The sequence below is a fragment of the Tachyglossus aculeatus genome, chromosome 16 (assembly GCF_015852505.1).
Source record: "Tachyglossus aculeatus isolate mTacAcu1 chromosome 16, mTacAcu1.pri, whole genome shotgun sequence".
Classification (NCBI taxonomy): domain Eukaryota; kingdom Metazoa; phylum Chordata; class Mammalia; order Monotremata; family Tachyglossidae; genus Tachyglossus; species Tachyglossus aculeatus.
Window position 1 is genome coordinate 47,915,836 of NC_052081.1, and position 23,234 is coordinate 47,939,069.

A 23,234-nucleotide genomic window follows, 5' to 3' on the forward strand; every position below is an offset into this window, starting at 1 on the left:
TTGTGGTATTTGTTCAGCACTTACTTTGTACCAGGCACTGTACTAAGCGCTGGGGTTGCTTACAAGCGAATCGACTAATGATGGTGTTTGCTCCCCCTCTAGGCCGCGAACTTGTCGTGGGCAGGAATATTTCTGTTTGTTGTTATACCGTACTCTCCCATGCGCTTAGTACAGTGCTTGCACACAGTAAACGCTCGATAAATACGATTGAATTTGTTAAGCCCTTCCTCCGTGCTAAGCGCTGAGATGGACCCAGGCAAATCGAGTCGGATTTACTTATAAATAAGTAATTACAAATAAGATATTTACTTATAAATAAGTAATGTATAATATACAATTTAAAGAGATGGACATAAGAGTTGTGGGATTGGGATGTGGTGAACATCAAATGCCCAAAGAGCTAAATGCTGGGAATTCTTTGATGCTATTGGTCCCGGGGATGGGGCCGGCCTTTCCTGGAAGACTGCAAATTCCAGAGTGCACACCGCTCTTCCCATACCTAGGGGCGGCTAATGCGTCAGTTAATCAGCCAAGTAGTATTTATTGAGTGCTGTGTGCAGAGCACTGTACTAAACTCTTGGGAGAGTACAGCACAGCAGACTTAGCCAGCATGTTCATAACAAGCTTACAGTCAAGAGGGAGAGGCAGATATTAAGATGAATATATAAATAATTTATAGTGTATAATCTAAAGATATGTTCATCAGGGCTACAGGGTAATAATAATAATGATGGTATTTGTTAAGCGCTTACTATTTGCCAAGCACTGTTCTAAGCGCTGGGGTAGATACAAGGGTAATCAGGTTGTCCCACCTGGGGCTCACAGTCTTAATCCCCATTTTGTAGATGCGGCAACTGAGGCACAGAGAAGTTAAGTGGCTTTCCCAAAGTCACACAGCTGACCAGTGGTGGAGCGGCGATTAGAACCCATGACTTCTGACTCCCAAGCCCGGGCTCTTTCCACTAAACCACGCTGCTTCTCTACTGGGGCCTCCACACCAATCCCTTACTGGCCAGACACAGGACAGAGATGGAGGCGGCAGAGCTGCTTGAAAATGTCGGTGAGTTTGGAGACAATCAAGGTTGAGCGGTTCTTAATGGGTGAGGTGAAATTGGGGAGTTAAGGGGAGAGTACAGTGCTCTGCGCACAGCACTTAATAAATGTGATTGAATAAATGAATGAATAAGAATCAGGGGTATATGAGGTTCCATCCCAAATCAATCAATCAATCAGTGGTATTTATTGAGCCCTTACTGTGGTAAGGGCTGGGTAGAGAGCACTGTACTAAGCACTTGGGAGATGCAATCAATCAATCAATCATATTTATTGAGCGCTTACTGTGTGCAGAGCACTGTACTAAGCGCTTGGGAAGTACAAGTTGGCAACATATAGAGACGGTCCCTACCCAACAGTGGGCTCACAGTCTAGAAGGGGGAGACAGAGAACAAAACAAAACATAGTAACAAAATAAAATAAATAGAATAGATATGTACAAGCAAAATAAAGATGCAAGCCAAGAAGGTGGAAGTCAAAAGGATGACAGCACACTGTTTGTTCCTCCAGCCCCCCTGGTTAATGATAATGGCATTTGTTAAGTGTTTAGTGTGTGCCAGGCACTGTACTAAGCACTGGGGTGGATTTAAGCAAAGCAAGTTGGACCCAGTCCCTGTTGCATGTGAGGCTTACAGTCTCAATCTCTGTTTTCCAGATGAGGTAACTGAGGCACAGAGAAGTGATATGCCCAAGGTCACATAGCAGACAAGCGGCAGAGCTGGGATTAGATCCCATGACCTTCTGAATCTCAGGCCCCGGGCTCTTTCCACTAGGCCACGCTGCTTCTCTAAGCACTTGGGAGAGTACAACAGAACAAAAAATAGACCCATTCCCTGCCCACAATGAGCTTACAATCCAAAGCAGCATGGCTCAGTGGAAAGAGCACGGGCTTTGGAGTCAGAAGTCATGGGTTCAAATCTCGGCTCCACCAATTGTCAGCTGTGTGACTTTGGACAAGTCACTTAACTTCTCCAGGCCTCAGTTACCTCAGCTGTAGAATGGGGATTAAGACTGTGAGCCCCTCGTGGGACAACCTCATCACCTTGTAACCTCCCCAGCGCTTAGAACAGTGCTTTGCACATAGTAAGCGCTTAATAAATGTCATCATTATTATAGAGTCCCCCATGGGACAACCTGATCACCTTGTAACCTTCCCAGCACTTAGAACAGTGCTTTGCACATAGTAAGTGCTTAATAAATGCTATCATTATTATTATTATTATTAAAGATAATAACTGTAGTATTTGTACATATTTATTACTCTATTAATTTATTTATTTATTTTACCTGTACATACCTATTCTCTATATTTTATTTTGTTAATATGTTTGGTTTTGTTCTCTGTCTCCCCCTTCTAGACTGTGAGCCCACTGTTGGGTAGGGACTGTCTCTGTATGTTGCCAACTTGTACTTCCCAAGCGCTTAGTACAGTGCTCTGCACACAGTAAGCGCTCAATAAATACTATTGATGATGATGATGATGATAGTATTTAAGCTCTTCCTAAGTGCCAGGCACTGTACTAAGCACCAGGGTGGATACAAGTAAATCGAGTTGGACCCAGTCCCTGTCCCACGTGGAGTTTACAGTCGCAATCCCCATTTTACAGATGAGGTAACTGAGGCACAGAGAAGTGAAATGACTTGTCCAAGGTCACCCATGGGGCAGGGTAATTGAGTCAGTAGACACATTTCCTGCCCTTAAGGGGCTTAAAGTCTTGTGAGGAGTTCATGCTTCGCACTCGTACCCTTTTCAACCCAAGACAGATGGCCCGGGTTTCACTTCTTCTTTATCAAGGTGATAGGGAGGAAGGGCTGACAATAATCATAATAATAATAATGGCATTCATTAAGCGCTTACTATGTGCAAAGCACTGTTCTAAGTGCTGACAATGGAGTCAGACACGGTAGCAATCTCATAATAATAATGATATTTGCAAAGATAATGACATTAGAGAAGCAGCGGGGCTCACTGGAAAGAACATGGGCTTGGAAGTCAGAGGTCATGGGTTCTAATCCCTGCTCCTCCACTGGTCAGCTGTGTGACTCTGGGCAAGTCACTTCACTTCTCTGGGCCTCAGTTACCTCATCTGGAAAATGGGGATGAAGACTGTAAGCCCCATGTGGGACAACCTGATTACCTTGTATCCGCCCCAGCGCTTAGAACAGTGCTTGGTACAAAGTAAGCCCAGATTGCCTCTCTTTATGCCGAACTGTACTTTCCAAGCGCTTAGTACAGTGCTCTGCACACAGTAAATGCTCAATAAATGCAACTGATTGAATGAAACATCCTTCCCTCCCCACCCCATTGCCCCCACTTCCCCCTTTCGTCTCCCCCTCCCACTTCCTGCACAAAAAGGCGAGGTAGGGCCCAACGCGGGACAGTTCCCCTCCCGCCTCCTCCGCGTCTGCAAGAGAGGGAGACTCCACCATGAAGGCCACCCTGCTCCTCACCCTCACCCTCGCCCTCATCCTCCTCCTGGCAGGGATGGAGTCCACGGTAGGTGGGGGCCCAGACCAGGGTGCTCCATTGGGTCCCTCAGATCTCCTGCTGCCCTCTCTACCCTCCGCCTTTGGGCGAGGGGTGGAGGGCAGGTTTAAAGGGGATGCCAGGAGTCGGGGCAGTTGGGTGTGAGACCCCAGATTTGATGTCTGACTCCCCCTTTAGAATGTAAGAGTCTGCTGGGTAGGGGACCTGTCTTGTGCATCTGATGTACTTTCCTAAGTGCTTAGCTCAGTGCACTGCACCCAGTGGATATTGACTAAAAATCACCACCTCCACCTCCTGCTTCTCTGCAAATCACTTCACTTCTCCCAGCTTCAGTTAGCTCATTTGTAAAATAGGGATTAAGGCTGTGAGCCCCAAGTGGGGCAGAGATTGGGTCCAACCTGATTATCGTGTATCTACCCCGGTGCTTAGTACAGAGTCTGGAACATAGTACGCGCTTAACGACAGCAAGGGCTTGTCTTCTAGACTGTGAGCCCACTGTTGGGTAGGGACTGTCCCTATATGTTGCCAACTTGTACTTCCCAAGCACTAAGTACAGTGATCTGCACACAGTGAGTGCTCAATAAATATGATTGATTGATTAAGAATCAACATGATCAGATAGGAAATAGTACCTATCCCAGCCTGGTCTCACAGTCTAAGAAACAGAGAGAACAGGTAATTTATTTTAGTTTACAGATGAGGAAATGGAGTCTCAGAGAGGTTAAGTGGCTTGCCTAAGGTCACACAGCAGGTTGGTGGCAGAATTGGGATTAGAACCCAGGTCTCATGACTCCCAGCCCCATGGACTCTCCACCTGGCTACACTGATTTTGTGTGTGTGTATGTGTGTGTGGGGGGGGGGGGTTGGGGGCGGGGGGTCTCTAAATAAAGCCCTTTCATAATAATAGTAATATATTTGTTAAGCACTTATTATGTGCCAAGCACTGTTCTAAGCACTGGGGTAGATACAAGGTAATTAGGTTGTCCCATGTGGGGCTCACAGTCCTAATCCCCATTTTACAGATGAGGGAGCTGAGGCACAGAGAAGTCACGTGACTTGCCCAAGGTCACACAGCAGAGAAGTGGCAGACCGGGGATTAGAACCCACGACCTCTGACTCCCAAGCCCGTGCTCTTTCCACTGAGCCACGCTGCTTCATGAGAAGTAGTGTGGGCTAATGGATAGAGCTCAGGCCTAATCCCAATTCTGCCACTCATCTGCTGTGTGACCTTGGGCAAGCCAGTTAACTTGTCTGTGCCTCAGTTCTCTCATTTGTCAAATGGGGATTAAGACTGTGAGCCTCACGTGGGACACGGACTGGTCTGACCTGATTAGCTTGTATCTACCCCAGTACTTCGTAGAGTGCCTGGCACACAGTAAACGCTTAACAGAAACCACAAAAACAAAAACTCTTGTCTCTAAGACAGGGGAAAAGGAGAGGAAGTGGGGTGGGGATGGAGTTGGGGGAGGGGGCGAAGGAAGGAGCAGACCCCTCTGGCTGAGGAGCAAGCTCAACGATTCATGACGCGTCTTTAAACCCAGGAAAAGGTCTACGATTGGGAAGAGGTGAAAGTGGGGGTTGGGGAAAAGGGAAGAAGTCCACATTCTCCTCGGGCCTCCAAGATAAGGGTGGGGTGAAGCTCTTGGTTCCGTTATGTCAGCCGGGGGGGCTGGTCCCTGGAGAAATCAGGGTGAGAGATCAGCCCAAACTCCAGATATGGGGGCGAGAAAGGGGTCCCGGGGAGCCAGAGGCCCCTGGAGGAGACTTCACACTGGTCCGGCCTGCTGGAGAGTGGGCCTGCCGGAGAGGGAGCCTAGTGGTCCCACCACCTGCTCCTTTCCTAAGTGACCTGATGTCAAGCCGCCCTCCCACACTCCAAGCTAAAGCGACGACATGTGTGTGCTGATCTGCTCCCTGCCCAGTGCCCGCAGTTGCCCCCTCTGCCTGGAGGGTCACGGCTAAAGGTGTTTCTCTTCCTGCAGCTGGCCCAGAAGAACTCTACCAATGTGGCGACTGCGCTGAGCAGCCCCAGTGGCTGCCTCCTGCTCCTGGCCCCCGGCCTCGCCCACCTCCTGCAGAGTCTCTGAGCCCCCACGCCGCCCACCCCCGCTCCCCCAAGCCCAGCATCATCCGTGACCCCCGCCCGCTCTGAAGCCGCAGCCCACCCCCACGAATCTCCCTGGCTGAGATCCACTCTCCCTTCAGACCCCAGGAAGACGGGCACCTCGACACAGGAGAGCGATGCATATCACAGGGAAATGGGGGTGATCTCTTTTACCATGGCTGACCCACCCTCCCACTGAACCCCTTCCCCCTCTGGAGTGGGTGGGGGTAGGGGGATGGACACGAGGGAAAGAAGTCTGGTGGAATAAAGAGAAAAATCCCCATCCCCTCCTCCAGCTGTATATTTATTGGATGTCAACCAAGGGTGACGCTGTCAGAGCCCCCGCCCTGGGCCCGGCAGCTAAACCGTGGTTTTGTCAGGCGCTTACTATGTGCCGAGCAGTGTACTAAGCACTGGGATAGATACAGGGTTATCAGGTTGGATGCAGTCCCTGTCCCACGTGGGGATCAGAGCCTAAGTTGTAGGGAGGACAGGTCTTTGATCCTCATTTTACAGATGTGGAAACCGAAATGCAGAGAAGTTAGGTGACTTGCCTAAATTCACAGCAGGCAGTTAGGAAGAAGTGTGACTTAGTGGTTAAGAGCCCAAGTTTGGCAATCAGTCGACCCGGATTCTCATCCCCACTCGGCTGCTTGCCTGCTCTGTAACCTGGGGCAAGTTAACTTAACTTCTCTTTTCCTCAGTTTCCTCAGCTGCAAAGTGAGGATTCAATGCCTGTACTCTTTTCTACTTGAACTGTGAATCCAATATAGGAAAGGGACTGTATCTGACCCGATGGATTTGTATCTATCCCAGCACCTAGAACCCTGCTCGACATGTAATAGGCGCTTAAAAAATGCCGTTTAAAAAAAAAAGTGGCAGAGTTGGGATTAGAACCCAGGTCCTCTGACCCCATCTGGCCCCCTCCAGGGTCAGAAGGCATGGTTGTGTCTCCCCTCCAACCCCCTCTCATCTCCGCCACAGATGATGTTTCCTTAGACAGTGAAGAGACCCTTCGATTTCACCAACTGCTTGCAGGCCCAGCCTGCTCGTTTTTGCAAGATAAAATCCGTGCAACAAGTGCAGCCTCAGAACGGGTTGGCAGTTCCTGTGTGAACACGTGGGTGAGGGAGCCTCTTGGTAACGCCCAAGCTCTCCCAATGTCCCCACCCCAGCCCACCTGAGCTCAGCCGCTCCGCTCAAAAGTTCAAAAGCAGTATAGCCCAGTGGATAGAGCCCGGGCCTGGGAATCAGAAGGACCTGGGTCCTAATCCCGGGTCTCCTGTGGAAACTTGCGCAAATCGCTTCACTTCTCTGTGCCTCAGTTCCCTCATCTGTTAAATGAGGATTAGGACTGTGAGCCCTACATGGGACAGGGACTGTGTCCAACCCAATTATCTTGTATCTACCCCAGCGCTTAGTACAGTGCATGGCACATAGTAAGCGCTTAACAAATACCATTATTATTATTATGTCACTTCACTCTCTGTGCCTCAGTTCCCTCATCTGTAAAATAGAGATTAAGACTGTAAATCCCATGTGGGACCGGGACTGTGTCCAACCCAATTATCTTGTATCTACTCCAGCATTTAGTAATAATAATAATAATGATGGTATTTGTTAAGTGCTTACTATGTGCCAAGCACTGTTCTAAGCACTGGGGTGGATACAAGGTAATCAGGTTGTCCCAAGTGGGGCTCACAGTCTTAATCCCCATTTTACAGATGAGGGAACTGAGGCACAGAGAAGCTAAGTGACTTGCCCAAAGTCACACAGCTGATAAGTGGCGGAGATAGGATTAGAGCCCAAGACCTCTGATTCCCAAGCCCAGGCTCTTTCCACTAAGCCACGCTGCTTCTCGTCCTTGGCACATAGTAAGCACTTAACAAATACCACAGTTATGATTATTAATATTCCTGCTCTTCCTGGCAAGGGCTGGACTCCCTCCTGACCAGCTGGTCAAACACAGGCCCAGAGACTGGTCGAGTCACCCTGCGAGACCCTGGCACGTCTACTGGGCACCGGGGTTCTGGGCGGGAGCCGGAGAAAGGTGGAGGATTGGGTCTGCCTGGCTTCTCTTTGGGGACCGAGCTTCCTCCTGCCCTCTGCCTACCTCAAGTCTCATTGGGACAGGGCGCAGAGGATCAGGATGGGGGCACTCCTGACCGGGAAGAGCCCGTGCCCTGATGCCAGGAGCTAGGCCATGGGCGACACCGAGGTCATACGGCACCTTCTGGAGTCTGAGGTGAGGGAGAGAGGAGAAGGAAGGGCGTTACCCAAGTCTTCTACAGCCTGGACACCCATCCCCGACTACAGTGCCAGTCTGGGGGAAATGGGGAATGTCGGGGGGAGAGGGCATCATCCTAGCAGCTAAACAGCAATCATGAAGAGACGCAGGTGCCTTCGAAAATATCCTATATTACAGCAGTGGCAGCGGCATCTGCCCGCACAAACAGCCCCAGGGCCATCCTGGGGCAGCGACAGGGGGCCCATCTTCACCCCATGACTGCTTGGTTCTTCCCTCCCCGCTGCCATCAGGCAGCACTGCAGGCTCTCTGGGGTCCCACACCGGACAGGGTGGGGTGCTGGGGGAGAGGAGAGAGGGGTGGCTTGGTCTGGGCTTCAGAGCACTTGGACACCCCAGATCTGAGATGGCCTCTCGTCGCTGGCGTCCCACAGCACCGCGTGGTCTCGGTCGTAGGTCCGGCCCCCTGGGGGAAAGGTAGGTAATAATAACAATAATAATAATAATAATAATGATATTTGTTAAGTACTTACTATGTGCAAAGCACTGTTCTAAGCGCTGAAGCGCTGTTTTAAGCACTGAATAATAATAATCGTGATGGTATTTGTTAAGCGCTTACTATGTGCCAAGCACTGTTCTAAGCACTGGGGTGGATACAAGCAAATCAGGTTAGACACAGTCCCTGCCCCATATTCGTTTATTCATTCATTCAGTCGTATTTATTGAGCACTTACTGTGTGTAGAGCACTGGACTAAGCGCTTGGGAAGTACAAGTCAGCAACATATAGAGACGGTCCCTACCCAACAACGGACTCACAGTCTAGAAGGGGGAGACAGACTCCATTTTACAGATGAGGTAACTGAGGCACAGAGGAGGGAAGTGATTTGCCCAAGGTCACACAGCAGACAGGTAGAGGAGCCAGGATCTACCCAGTAGGCCACGCTTAGGTGGGGGGTGTGGGGAGGACTCAGAGGAGAGGGTGGGCCAGGAGTCCCCTCTTCACGCCCCGCTCTTCCTTCCACTTGCTACTCTTCCTTTCCCCGAATACCAGCCCCCGAGGTGCCCACCTCCCCAGCCCCGCAGCTCCCCCTCAGACCCACCTTTGACATCCAGGATCTTGTCCTGGAACATCTGGCTGGAGATGTGGCCATCTGCCTCGATGGCCCAGGTCTGGCGGGGCAGGCGGCTCTCCGCCCACAGCACCACCTTGGAGCCCTGGCTGGGCGGCCCGATCACCTGCAAGCTCATCGTGGGGGCCGCCTACCACCCCAGGCCCTGTCAGACCCCCAGCCCTGCAGCCCAGAGGGTCCCCGGCACCCCCTCCTCCCCCAGTCCCCCACGCCCCCTGCCCTCCGGCACCTGGTTTTTGAGGAGTCCCTCCTCGTAGTACCAGATGAAGCTGCTCTTGTCTTGCAGCTTGGAGACCACCACGCGCCCGGCCTTCATGTCCTCCACGTCCTCCGGAACCGACAGAAAGCCACCCATTTCCTCGTTCCGCAGACGGAAATAAACCCGCCGCTGGGCGCCGGGGATGGAAAGGGTTAGAGGTCAGTTGATCATTCCATCAATCAGTGGTATTTATTGAGCGCTTACTGTGTGTGGAACACTGTACTAAGCACTTGGGAGAGCACAATACAACAGAATTAGCAGAATTAGCACGTTCCCTCCCCATAATGAGCTCACAATCAATCAATCAATCGTATTTATTGAGCGCTTACTGTGTGCAGAGCACTGTACTAAGCGCTTGGGAAGTACAAGTTGGCAACAGAACCTCACATTCTAGAGGTGCATCAGGTGGGGGGCTAAAGGGGAGCAATTGGGGGCTTGGGACATCTTTCCCTCTGCCAGGAGCTCTGGGGCACCTTTGGGCCTTCACAGGGTGCTCCCTCCCATCCCCAACCTTAACCGACAAGATGGGTAAGAGGGTGGAAAGGACAAACTCCAGGCCTTGGCACCCCAAGCCCCATTGTCACAGCCTCACTCCCATTCCCCAGAACCCCCCACCCCTCATGCTCCCTGCCCTATCGTCTATCTTGCCACTAAACTCTCGCCCACGTCTTGCCTCTAGCCTGGAACTCCCTCTCTTTTCATAATCTCATATCCGACGGACAATTATTCTCCCCGCTTTCCAAACCTTATCAAAGGCACATCTCCTCCAAGAGGCCTTCCCCGACTAAGCCCTCCCTTTCCTCTTCTCCCACTCCCTTTTGCGCCACTCCTGCCCCCAGCCCCACAGCACTTATGTCCACATCCGTCATGTCTTTATTTCTATTAATGCCTGTCTCCCCCTCTAGACTGTCAGCTCATCGTGGGCAGGAAATGAGCCTGTGATCCTGTTGTGTCGTACTCTCCCAATCGCTTAGTTCAGTGCCCTGCCCACAGTAAGTGCTCAGTAAATACGACTGATTGATGGATCGCCCCCACCCACGCTGGGGGCTAGCCCCATCTTCCCGTGGGACTGACCTGCTTGATGGGGTAGAGGGAGCCGATCTTCTGGGTACCGCTGTAGGTGAGCCAGTTGGTGATCTCAGTGCAGTCCAGGACCCACTGACGTCCACGGAAGTCACTGTGCTCATACAGGACCCAGCTGGGGCCGGGGCCGGTGCCGAAGGAGGCGGAGGAGGAGAGAGGCCCAGAGTCAGAGACACAGATACACCGTTCTGATCTCTGCCCCACCCCATCTCCGCCTTCCAGTCTGAAGGGCTCACCGGCTCCCGGGACCTTTTTCACAGGCCTCGGTTTCCCCTTCTGTTTAATGGGGTAACGTGGGCCACGAGGCTACTGGGAGGACCCTTTGTCCCCCGCCCCCCACCCCGCCCCGCTCACTCACACTCCGCCCTTGACGCGCACTGACAGCACGTGGTTATTGAAGCCCTCGGCCTGCAGGCTCCGCACCTCGTGGTTCAGCTCGATCTCCTTCCCCTCGAAGCACTCGAGGCCGTGCAGGAAGATGGACGGCTCTGAAAAGTGCTGGGGGTGGGGAGGGCGGGGTCATCCACACAATCACCCACGTGGGCAGCCTCCCCCCGGCTCAGGTGACCAGACTTAATCCAAAGGATTAGGAGAGATCGAGAGCTCCATGAGGGCAGGAGGTCGTGTCTAACTAACTCTGTTGGACTCTCCCAAGAGTCAAGTATGATACTCTGCACCCAATCGAACAATGGTATTTATTGAGCAGTTACTGTGTGCAGAGCCCTTTATTAAGCGCTTGGGAGAGAACAGAGTTGGTAGACACATTCCCTGCCCACAGCGAGTTTACAGTCTTTTTAGACCTGCCCCTATATGCTCAGAACATTGCTTCGCTCTCAGGAGGCGCTCAGAAAGTATCACTCAGCAGATTCCATTAATAAGCGATGGAGCGACTGATTGCCTTTTCCAATCAGGCTGGCATCTCTTCTCCCAACCACATCATAAGCATTCCAGGCCCCACCTCCCACCCGTACTTTGAAGGCACCCTCCTAGCCCCAAATTCCCTCCCCATCTAAATCCGAAGTCCTCCTAAAATCCCACCTCCTCCAGGAAGCCTTCGCCGATGAACACCCAGCCGCCTCAGGGGGCGGCCGGCCCACACCCAACCTAAACGTTTGTCTCTACCCGCTCTTGGCCCTTCTGCCCCTCTGAAAATGCAATCCATCTTCTCCCTCCCTCCTGATTCATTGGTGCCAGGGTGGCAGTACTCACCACAGGCACCTTCCTGAGCGAGCGTGGCATGGCGGAGGCGAAGTAACCCATGGCCGTGAGGGTCGGGTATTCTCCCTCTGACAGCACATGCTGATTGCCCTCAAACTCCGTCTCATCAAAGAGGATCCAGCTGGGGACAGACCGGGAGGATGGGATCCATCTGTTTGTGTACCCCGCCGCTCATCCTGACAACCCACCCACTGCTGTCTTCTCCTCCCCGACACCAGCACCAAGCTCTACAGGAGGTGGGATCCTCCTGGAAGCAGGGGAATGGATGACAGGACCCGTGAGACTCCTCCGCCGCCCACCTGTTCCCCGGGGTATGGTATATGGTATTTGTTAAGCGCTTACTAGGTGCCAAGCACTGTTCTAAACACTAGGCACTGGTCTAAGTGCTATGGTGTTCCGCTTCAGTCGCTCCCTTCGGGACACCGCTCCCAACAAACCCGAGGACCCCCTGACCCGGACAGGAGCTCTGTTACCTGCCGCCTTGCACGCGGCAAGACTGGGGCTGGAAGGCGGTGGGGAGAGCCGGCTGATCGTCCTTAAAAGTCACCTGCTCGCCCAGGAAGTCGGGGCCGGAGAAGAGCTGGATCTGTTCATGGGGGCGGGGGGTGATGGGTGAGGGGACAGCCGCTGACCGGTGGGACTGGGGAGAGCCGTCGAGGGAAGGGGCAGGGGGAGCCAGACGTGGGCTGGTTAGGGGAGCAGGAGGCAGGTCAGGCAGGGTCCGGAAAGGGTGGGTGGCTGGGTGGGGAGTAAGGTCATGCTCAGAGTGCAGTGGGCGAAGGGAGGGCAGTGTGGGATTTGGCGTTGGAGGGTCCTGGACCCCAGTCCTCACCTTGGAGAGGAAGTGCCGACTGTGCTCCCCAACCTGGAGAGAAACAGGAGCAGCTGAGACAGCCCCCCTCCAGCAGGGCCAGAACCCCAACTCCGCCTGCCATTAACCTCCAGGCCTGGGCCACTCCTCCAGGAAGCCTTTCCTGCCTTAGCTGTCCCCCAACTCTCCATCCTGCCAGCGCCCTCCATACCTGGAGAAGGGGGTCTTCCCTAGCCCCTCCTCAGCTGCCCCCAAGCCCACTCCTGGAGCAGGGACCTGGGCAAAGCAGGGCTCTCTTCTAACAGAGAACACCGGCACTCAATTCAGGCCTCAGCCTAGTAGCAAAAGAGCAGATAATAATAATAATAATAATGATGGCATTTATTAAGCGCTTACTGTGTGCAAAGCACAGTTCTAAGAGCTGGGGAGATTACAAGGCAATCAGGTTGTCCCACGGGGGGCTCACAGTCTTCATCCCCATTTTACAGATGCGGTAACTGAGGCACAGAGAAGTGAAGTGACTTGTCCAAAGTCACACAGCTGACAATTGGCAGAGCCAGGATTTGAACCCTTGAACTCTGACTCCAAAGCCCCTGCTCTTTCCACTGAGCCACGCTGCTTCTCGCTGTGCAGCCTCTGTGCCCTCAGACCCTTCTTGTGCCCTGCTCATGCTCCTTCACTCATCTTCATCACCCCCATAATTTGCGGTCCACACCTTCTGGCCTCCCCAGCACCCGGCCTTCCCTTCATCTCATCTTCACCCTTCCCCATGTCCCCAAAACTCCTCCAGAGGCTCCATCCCCTCACCCTTGAGAGGCCTTGCCCCCTTCCAGTCTCTGGCCTCCTGTCCTTCCTCGGGTTCCCACTCCACTTCCCCTAGAGGCTCTGCCCCCCACTCTCCTCCCCTCCCCACCTCCCTACCAGACCTGCAGGATGGGCTGCAGAGAGTTGATGGTGCCGCTGCCGGACCCCCAGTCGTCACAGTTACGGTAGACCCCCTTCTCCAACACGAACTGCTCTCCCGAGAAGTCCACGTGCTCATAGGCCACCCACCTGCCGGGGACGACCAAATAATAATAATGACGGCGTCGGTTAAGCACTTACTATGTGCCAGGCACTTTTCTCAGCACCGGGGATAATACAAGGTAATCGGTTTGGACACAATTCCTGTCTCGCACGGGGGCTGGCAGTCTTAACCGCTATTTTACAGATGAGGTAACTGAGGCACAGAGAAGTGAAGGGACTTGCCCGAAGTTACACAGCAGACAAGTGGCAGAGCCGGGATTAGAACCCAGGTCTATCTGACTCCCAGGCCATCGCTCTATCCACTAGGCCATGCTGCTTCATTAATAATAATAATGATGGCATTTATTAAGCACTTACTATGTGCAAAGCACTGTTCTAAGTGCTTCATTAGGTTAGGGTCCCTGGGACACTCATGCTGGGCCCGGCCTGGCCCGGCTTAGCTGCCAGAACCGGGCCCAGGACGGGATTGGGCAGAGTGGGGCATGGCAGGGTGAAGAGGTCTTGTTTTGTTGCAGGGTGGGGGTCCAGCTAGGCCTGGGCAGAGGGAGGGAGGGAGGGAGGGAGGAACACACTCACACGCCGCTAAGCACGTGGATGGACTGGGTGACAGGCCCGTAGTTGGCCAGCTCCACGTCGGACAGGGCTTCGCTCAGCTCCACGCTGGGCCCATCCTCAAAGTCCATGGCCTTGAAGAGGACCACGGCTGGGTCGGCCACGTCCTAAGAGTACAGGAGGGGCCTCAGCCAGTGGGGACCCCGTGGCCTGGCCTCCCACTGCCCCGATTCCCCTACAGGAGCCAAGCCCTGGATGCCGGGATCCAACAACTCTCCCCATCGCACACATCGGCTCTCCTCACCCGCCAACCCTAGCTCACACTCCTCACCCACCCCCAATTCCCACTCCTCACCCACCTCCAGCTCCCACCGTTCATTCCTCTATTCCATCCTACCCACTCCCACCATTACCAGCTGTAACCTTGTTTGCCCTCCTGTTCCCGCTATTTGTAAACCGTAATTAGATTGTAAGTTCCTCAAGGGCTGGGATCAGTCTACTGACTGATCCCTAGTTTGCTCCCTAGTGTTTGAAACAGTGTGCCATAATTAGTAATAATAATAATAATGATGGTATTTGTTAAGAGCTTACTATGTGTAAAGCACTGTTCTAAGCTCTGGGGAGGTTACAAGGTGATCAGGTTGTCCCACAGGGGGCTCACAGTCTTCATCCCCATTTTACAGATGAGGTAACTGAGAGGCCCAGAGAAGTGAAGTGACTTGCCCAAAGTCACCCAGCTGACAATTGGCAGAGCGGGGATTTGAACCCATGACCTCTGACTCCAAAGCCCGCCCTCTTTCCACTGAGCCACGGTGCTTCTCTAATTGTAATTGTAGTTACAATTGTAATTGTAATTGTAATTAGATTGTAAGTTCCTCAAGGGCAGGGATCAGTCTACTGACCGCTCCCTAGTTTGCTCCCTAGTGTTTGATAAAGTGTGCCATAATCGGTAGACTTTCCAGAAACACAACAGATGGATCGATGGTCTGCCCAGGCTGGGTTCGGTGCCTGGAAGCGGGGGGCAGGTCGAGCTGACCCCTCTCCCTACCGTCCGGATGAGCCGCAGGGAGGTCAGCGCCTCGTCAAAGCCACCCCAGCTGGTCCAGTCTGGGTAGTCGCCCTCCTCCAGCAGGTACTGGTGGCCCCGGAAGCCCTCCTTCTCATAGCCAACCCAGCTGTGGGGGCAGCCATAGACAGACAGACAGACACGTAAGGCCGTGCTCCCCCAGTACCAGTCCTGCAGGTGGGCTGGATGGGGTGAGGCCAGGGATGCCCGCTGGGGGTGGCCCAGAAGAGCCATTGCCCATGGGCACCTGCCCTGGGAGCCTTCCTCTGTCAGGGAGCAAGTCCCAAGGGAAGTGGGGAGGACACTGAGCCTGGCCCAGTCAGCTCCAGGCAGCAGAGGTGGGCAGGGCCACTCTCTTCTCCCGCTGCTGGGCGGGGCAGAGCCCTGAAGAGTGGGCAGGGCCCTCAGGCTGCCAGACTGAAAAGGGACAAGCCAGCTCCTACCCTGGGCCAGGATCAGGGAGGTCTTTGGGGCTCATGAGTCACAGTGGGCTTTCCCAAGCCCACTGAGCTCCCTGCCAGCCTCTCCCTGAAGGATGCGCAGGGACCGCCCCTCACGCCCCTTGCCAGCCTCTGCCCACTCACCAGCCCCCGAGGATGCGTAGGGAACCTGCCGTGGCCACCCGGGGGCTCTGCTCATCCTCAGGCTTCTGGAGGTGGTAGATGTCCCGGCTCACGGTCCAGCTCGGACCCTCGAAGTTGGGGCCCTCAAACACCACGGCCTGGGGAGACGGGGCTTAGGCCTCAGAGGCAACACCCTCTGACTCTGAGCCTTCCTTGACTTCATCTCCCACCTCCCCAGTCCCACTCCCCAGCTCCATCCCACCCCCCCACAAGCTCCATCCTCCAGTTCCTCCAACCCCCAAGCTCCACCACATCTTAAAACCCCCTCTCCATCTACCCAGCCTCCCCTTCCACCCCAGCCCCAACTCCCACTCCCACATACCTTGGGCTCCCCAGGCTTCTCCACGGTGGGACAGCCCTGTACAGAGAACTGAGCTGAGGGGATGGGCCCGGCTGGGGTGGGGAAGGGACCGGACCGGAGGTGGGTGGGAAGGGGAAAGGATGGAGAAAGCTGGTTTTCAGGTCCACCGGCCTCCCCCCTCCCTCTGACCACACTGGCGGACGCACCCCCTCTTGACTTATGCTCCCCCCCAGTTCTCTTCAGGTCATCTCAGAGGACAATTCCCAGCATCTGTTGCTTCAGCTCCCAGAAGCTGAAGAGAGGGGCACGGATGGATGCTGAGGCTGGGCTGGGCCATGGAGGCCAGGGGTCAGGGCGGGGAAAGATCCGGGCCCAGACGGCCTCCCTAGCCCCAGCCGCAACCTCCGGTTCCCGGGCTCCATCCTCACCAGTCTCACAGGTTGCAGGGAGCCGACGTGGGGTTCCGAGCCCCCCCAGGCCTCCAGGTTGGGGTAGTTCCCAGGTTCCAGGACGTGGGGGTGACCGGCAAAGGAAGGCTTGGAATAAAGCAGCCACCTGTGACGGTGAATGGAGGGGGACGACCGTGAGACGACCCCCAAGATCTGGATCCTGACTGTGGGATTTGGGGAGGGGCACGTTTCAGGGGGCCTGACCCCTCTGGGGCTTCAGCGGGGGCGCAGACTCACAGTCCGGCTGAGACGATGATGGAAGCCCCCGGGAGAAGTGGGCCCTGGCCCTGGGGATCGTCCGAGGGACCAGTCAGTGTGACCTGGGTCCCCCCGCCGGCCTCCTCCGTGAACAGGCTGATCTCAGGGATGCTGTAGTCCTTTCGGGAGGCAGAAGTGGGGATCACTGACTGGTCTCCCCTGTAGCCTGAGCCCTCCCACACAAGAGCCAGCTTTCAGCCCATGCAGCTGGGTTGGAGTGAGTGGTAAACACCTTTTCCCGTTCATGGTTAATAGCCCTCCCTGGCACAAACCTGATGGGTACCTCTCCCCCAAACCAGGCCCTGCCATGCCCGCCTTGAGTTCATCTAGTTCATTTCCCTGCCTCTGAACGGCGCTCCCAGCAGGGATGGCTGCCGTGGCTTTTCTTTGGCCCAGGAGCCTCCTGCTGTCCTTGAGTGAGGGATCCTAGCTCCTCTCACGGCTCCTGGGCATGCGGTCACTGCTGGAATCTGCCCTGAGTCCCTCCTGCTGCATTTTGAAGAATGAGTCACCACCAGCCCAGCCCTGCCAGTGGCTCCCAGTTGGCCCTCTTCCCAATCTAGGCTTGGCAAAGATTTCCCGTGATTACTGGAGAGGAAAGGTATCTTCTCCCACCTTCCCTGCCATTCCAGCTCACCCGTATCTCCCGTTTCCACCCTTATCCTTCTCCCTCCTCCCTCATGCACACCCAAATTATTACTTGAGTATTGTCCCACTCCAGGAGGACCCTACAGAAATACCCCCAGACACGCTTCTCTCTTGTTGACTCACCTGCTGGAGCTGAGGGAGAGGGAAGAGGTGGCAGAGAAGCAGAGACCTGGCCCTGAGCATCCCCACACCCCAAGCCGTGACTCAGGCTGGGGGATTTTCCTGGCCGGAGAAGCCTGACAATTTGCTTTCTGTCCCTGTCCCTTCCCCAGGCTAACTTCCCCTTGGAGATTTCCCCTCATTCCTCCAAACATAGTCCTCTTCCAGCCCAGACCCTACTACCAGCTTCCTCGGGGGGTTCCAACACACCCCACTTCTGGAATCTGCTGTCTATCCTTCTTCCTGGCTCCCAGGAACATTCCATGTCCACTCTTCTCCCTGCCTCAGATCACTCCATGTCCACTCTCCCCTTCCACATAGAACGTTCCACGTCCACCCTCCTTCCCGCCTCAACACTTTCCATGTCCTCTCCTCTTATGAATAATAATAATAATAATAATAATAATAATGCTTGTTATGTGCTTTTTATGTGCCAAGCACTATACTAAGCACTGAGGTACATACAAGATCACCAGGTCCCACTTGGGGCTCACAGTTTAAGTCGGAGGGAGAACAGGTATTGAATCCCCATTGTATTGAATCCCCATTACACAGATGAGGGAACTGAGGCACAGAGAAATGAAGTGACTTGCCCAGGGACATACAGCAGGCAAGTGATGGGGCTGGGATTAGAACCCAGGTCCTCTGATTCCCGGGCCCTGAATCTTTCCACTAGACCATGCTGCTCCCCCCTGGAACATTCCAGGTCCACTCTTCTCCCTGCCGCAGAACATTCCATGTCCATTCTCTCACCCCACCAGGAACACTACATGTTCTTCCCCTCTCCGCTGCACTCCTGGGGAATATTCTGTATCTGCTCACCCCTCTCCATGGAATGTTTCATGTCCACTTCCCCCTTCCCCATGGAAAATTCCACCTCCACTCTTCTCCCTGCCTCAGTGATCCATGTCTACTTTCCCTCACCCCCAGGAACATTCCATGTTCTTCCCCTCTCCTGAGAACATTCTGTGTCCACTCACCCCTCTTCATGAAATGTTCCATGTCCACTTTCCCACCCCCCAGGAACATTCTAGGACCACTCTCCTGTCCCCCAGGAACATTCCATGTCCAACCCCTGCCCACGTGGAACACTCCATGACCATTTTCCCACTTTCCTCCCCCCACCACCCCCCTCAGAAAAGTTCCATTCTGTGGGAAGGCTGGGACCTTTCCGTGTCCATTCTGCCCCTCCCCAAGGAAAGTTCTATGTACACTTTCCCATTTTCCTCCCCTTACCCCTCCCTCTGTGATTTTCCATTCCACTCTCCCGCTCTCCACAGAACATTCCATGGCCAGTCTCCTGCCCCCCAAGAATATTCTATGTCCATTCTCCCCAACACACACCGTTCCATGTCCACCCTCTCCCTCCCCATGGCATGTTCCATGTCCACTCCCTTCCCTGGGAAGCTGACTCTTCCTCATCATCATCTCCCAGGACCTTCTGTGTCCACGGCCCTGCCTCAGACTTGTCATACCGACACCCCAGGATACCCTGGGGCCGATTTCTCACTCACCCCAACCCAGGTCCTCAACTCTCAATGCCAGAGGATTCCCGTCAACCCCGGACTCACCGTGACCACCCGGCGTAGGGAGCCGATGCTGGCGGGGCTCTGGGGTCCCCACGGCTCTGTCAGCTCCACGTCTCCCTCAGCCAGGGCCAGCTTCCGTCCCCGAAACTGGGGCTCCTCATACAACACCCACCTGTGGGGGCCTCCAGTGTCTGAGACACACGGAGCCCCCAGGGGGAGGGGGAGGGAGGTGGGCGAGGGGGTCGGGGAGAGTCTTGGAGCATGAGTGCATGGAGGCCTGGGGCATCGGAGTGAGAGGATGTACCCTCTCCTGCCTGGCACGACCCCAGGGGGTCCTGCCTGGGGCTTTTGTGGGGGGACGAGGGTGATCTCTTCTCACCAGGTGCCCTCCCGGGGGCACCAGATTGGGTCAAGATGATGCCACTCCATTCCTCTGCTTCCTCCCCACCATCCAGGTGGGCAACTCACCCTCCTCGCACCACCCGTATGGATATGGCCTGGCACAGGGGCCAGGCGGTGGCATCGGCCACATCCCCCCAGATCTCACGCCGCGTCCCTTGGAACCCTGGCTCTGAGAACAGGACGATCTAGAGACGGGAGACAGGATGTTGGAGTCCCGTGGGCGCCCCCCCCCCCCCCATACACACATCCCGGGCCCCGATACTGACCCCAGCCCCTGAGAACCGGCCCCCGCCCCGGTGAATCTCGGCCCCAGGCCCTGGCCCCAGCCCCTACTACCTTCCCGGGCCTTGTGTTCAGCTTCCCACGCTCCTTCTTCTTGTAGCTCTGGAAAGTTGAGGGACGAGAAGGCATGAGGGGTTTCCCCCTCTGTCCCCTTCCTTCCCCCCCACTCTCTAACGGGGGCTACCTCTCCCTCCTTTCTTCGGGCCCTTCTCTCCTCCAGGGTCCTCTTCCAGATCCCCATCCCAGGCTCCTAGTCCAGGGTATCTGCCTGACCCCTCCACAGTCTCTGAGTGGGAAACCTGACCTGTCCCCAGCTCTGACCCAGGAGCCTGGCCCCTCCCCACCCCAGGAAAGGCCCAGCATCCTTGCCCTCCGAGGGTGTGGGCTCCGAGACCTGCGGGGACCCAGCTCAGGCAGGCGGCCCCACCACCAACCTCACTCACACAGGCCTTGGCCGGCGGTGGCACTGACTTCCTGGATTCCTTGCCATCAGAGAGTAAGGGCATCTGCCCCGGGGACTTCTTCAAGGCGGGAACCTTGTGGGGCTGCAGGGCAGAGAGCTTGGTACCCAGGGTCTCCGGGGTGGTGGATGCGGGGGACGTCTCAGAGCCTGGCCCGCCCTCCCTGAGGGCCTGGACGCTCCCAAAGAGGATACTGCTGCCCAGCCGGGAGGGAATGCTGATTCGCTTCTCCAGCCTCTCGGCCAGCAACTCCGAAGCCTTCAGGGCCCCGGGCCGGGCCGGACCCCCGGGCTCCCCAGTCCTGTCGGCCGCTGCCGCCGCTGCCGCATGCCTCTTCATCATCTCCAGTGGGGAGGGGTTCTCCTGGGCCGGCCGTCGGGGGAGGTTCTCCCAGACGAAGGACTGCTGGGCCTCCTGGGCCTTCTGTCGTCGCTGTAGCTTCTCGTCGTCGCTCAGGTAAGGGTTCTCCAGCTCCTCCAGCTCCTCTGGCTCCTCCACAGGGGCCACAGAGGCGCGGGGGCTGAAGGCCTGCGGGCCGGCCTGGTCCTCTTCGATGGCGGGCAGCGTGGCGTACACAGCCAGGTAGGAGGAGCGGGGCGCACGGGGCAGCTTGTGGGTGCGGAGGATGTCGGGGGTCTCCATGCTGCGCAGAGTGTCCACAAACAGCTCCAGGTCAGCCGTCAGCGCCGCCTCGTCATCCGCAGTCACCGCCTCCCCCTGGGATCCAGTCACTGGGGGTCCAGCTGGGATCACGGCCGCGGATTCCGTCGGGGCCATGGCCAAGGGGTCGCTCGGCCCGGGGAGCCTTTCTGCAGTGGACCCGGAGCCTGGGTCTGGAACCTCATTTTCCCCGGGATGGTGGGCAGTGGGAGATGGGGGGCTCCTCTCCTGGGGGCCAGCAGCGGGGGGCAGGGGGCTCATCTCTCGGGGGTGGACAGTGCCGGGTGGAGGGCTCCCCTCCTGGGGAGCGGCTGTCGGAGCCGGGGGGCTGACCTCTTGGGTTTGGGCAGTGGGAGACGGGGGGCTCACTCCCTGAGGATGGTCAGTGTGGGGAGGGGGGCTTGACTCTGGGGATCCAGCTGAGGAAGGAGGAGAAGAGTTTGCCGCTGTGGAGCAGGTATCTGGAATCGGGGGGCTCGCCTTAGGGGGGTGGTCAGTAGGGGTTGGGGACCTGGGGCTTGTTTCAGGGGAGCAAGGGGGTTCTAGGTCCTCGGGGTCTGTGGGACACGGGCCCCCTTCCCCACCAGGTGAGGTTTGAGCCTCAGTCTCCCTAGGGCCATCCTCCCTGGGAGTCTGGCCCCGCCTCCGGGTGGCTGAGCCGAGGGGAGGGGACCCCAATTTAGCTGCACTTTGGCAGGCCTCCCGTGGCTGGTCTCTGTCAGACACCCCAATGGGCATCGCATTCGCCTCTTTTGGGGAGCAGGCCTCGAGTTCGGCACCCACGTCTGTTCGTCCGGCCCCCGGCTCCCCTGCAGCCTCTACTTGACTGCCGCCTTCCTCTCTCCCTATGACCCCCAGGGCCTCAGGCGGGGTGAGGACCACAATGACCGGCACTACCCCGTCTGTGCCCTCTGGGTGTCCAGCTGCACCTCGAGAGCTGAGCAGGCGCGACCCACCCTCTGTGGGGCAGGCCACAGCGCGGGGCAGCCGGCTCGGCCTCGTCCCACGGGGCCGAGTGGGGTCTCCAGACTTGGCAGGCCCGGGGTCCGCTGGTGCCCCCGGGACCAAAGTGCTGATGATCTCCAGCGCCTGGCTCCGGCTCGGGGAGCCGGGGAGGCGGCTGGGGCTGGAGGGGCGGGCGGCAGGAGCGCCGGGCTGGGGGTTCACCATGGTCAACGTGCGGATCGTGCGGGACACGTGGCGACCCCGCGGCAGTCCTCCAGGGAGCACTGGGCTCGACGTCACCGTGGTGGACACATGGCTCTCCATCTGGCCCCCGGCGATGGTGGTGGTTCGGACAGTGCGTGTCACCCTCCGCTCGGCCTGGCAGCCGATGGCTGAGTTGAGGGCCCGGGGGATGCCGTGGCCAGCCCCCCAAGTACCGGGACCCGGGGGCTCCTCCTGAGAGCCTATCTCGGGGCCCGGGAGATCGTGTCCGGGGGTGCTCTCGGCCGGGACCCTGCTGTCGCCCCCCTTCTCTGGGCGCCCTGTGGGCTTCTTGCCCTTGGGTGGGGGCGTGAACATCTTGGAGAAGATGGGCCCGTGGCTGAGAAATCTCCTCCGGGGGTCAGGGGAGGAGTCCTGGGCCAGGGCCCCTTGTGGCTCCTCACCCCGAGGACCCCGGTAGCTCTCGCTCTCCTCATCCTTGGTGGTCACGCCGTTCACCACCTCCCGGTGCCGGGAGTACTCGTAGACTGAGGATGACCGGACATCGGCCTCAGTCCCAGGCCCGGGCCTGCCGTCCGCCCCACTGCTCACCAGTGAGACCTTATGGAGCCGGTGCCTCACCTCCTCCCGGCCTGGACCCGGCGGCTTCTGCCGCCAGGTCAGCGTGGCACTCGCCACCCTCCGGTCCACCGGCGCCGTGGGCCCCGCAGCCTCTGCCACCTCCTCCATGGCTCGCCCTGGCACGTCCTCACCTTCCAACCCGCTCCAGTCGCTGCCAAGGAGAGAAGGGGGGACCGAGGGGAGAGTCAGGAGGTGATAATAATCATTATAATACTTGTGAAGCGCTCACTATGTGCCGAGCACTGTTCTAAGTGCTGGGGTGATACAAGTTAATCAGGTTGGACACACTCCCGGTCCCACATGGGGCTCACATTCTTAATAATAATAATAATGGTACTTATTAAGTACTTACTATGTGCAAAGCACTGTTCTAAGCTCTGGGGGGTTACAAGGTGATCAGGTTGTCCCACAGGGGGCTCACAGTCTTCATCCCCATTTTACAGATGAGGTAACTGAGGCCCAGAGAAATGAAGTGACTTGCCCAAAGTCACACAGCTGACAAGTGGCGGAGTCGGGCTTTGAACCCATGACCTCTGACTCCAAAGCCTGGGCTAGAGGTAAATGAGACCCAGAGAAATGAAGTGTCTTGCCCAAGGTCATTCAGCAGACAAGCAGCAGAGACAGGATTAGAACCCAGG

General features: G+C 56.2%; 2 protein-coding genes across 2 annotated transcripts; one reads left to right on the plus strand and one right to left on the minus strand.

Annotated features, from left to right (window-relative positions):
- The first annotated feature begins 1,028 nt into the window (after window positions 1-1,028).
- LOC119938621 (acrosin-like) lies at window positions 1,029-5,918 on the plus strand. The gene is made up of 3 exons (XM_038758513.1): window positions 1,029-1,060; window positions 3,410-3,550; window positions 5,524-5,918. The coding sequence occupies exons 1-3, from the start codon at window positions 1,030-1,032 to the stop codon at window positions 5,691-5,693; spliced, it is 342 nt and encodes a 113-aa protein (XP_038614441.1). The 5' UTR covers window position 1,029; the 3' UTR covers window positions 5,694-5,918.
- A 2,145-nt stretch (window positions 5,919-8,063) lies between these two features.
- Window positions 8,064-22,704, minus strand: CRYBG2 (crystallin beta-gamma domain containing 2). Its single transcript, XM_038758314.1, has 19 exons — window positions 20,131-22,704; window positions 19,742-19,789; window positions 19,472-19,590; window positions 19,046-19,175; window positions 16,647-16,786; window positions 16,389-16,515; window positions 15,982-16,017; window positions 15,621-15,757; window positions 15,019-15,145; window positions 13,995-14,137; window positions 13,319-13,445; window positions 12,414-12,446; window positions 12,055-12,167; window positions 11,573-11,702; window positions 10,722-10,861; window positions 10,355-10,478; window positions 9,251-9,409; window positions 8,992-9,151; window positions 8,064-8,356 (listed from the first exon to the last, which is right to left on the minus strand). The coding sequence occupies exons 1-19, from the start codon at window positions 22,702-22,704 to the stop codon at window positions 8,268-8,270; spliced, it is 4,656 nt and encodes a 1,551-aa protein (XP_038614242.1). The 3' UTR covers window positions 8,064-8,267.
- Between the last annotated feature and the right edge of the window lie 530 nt (window positions 22,705-23,234).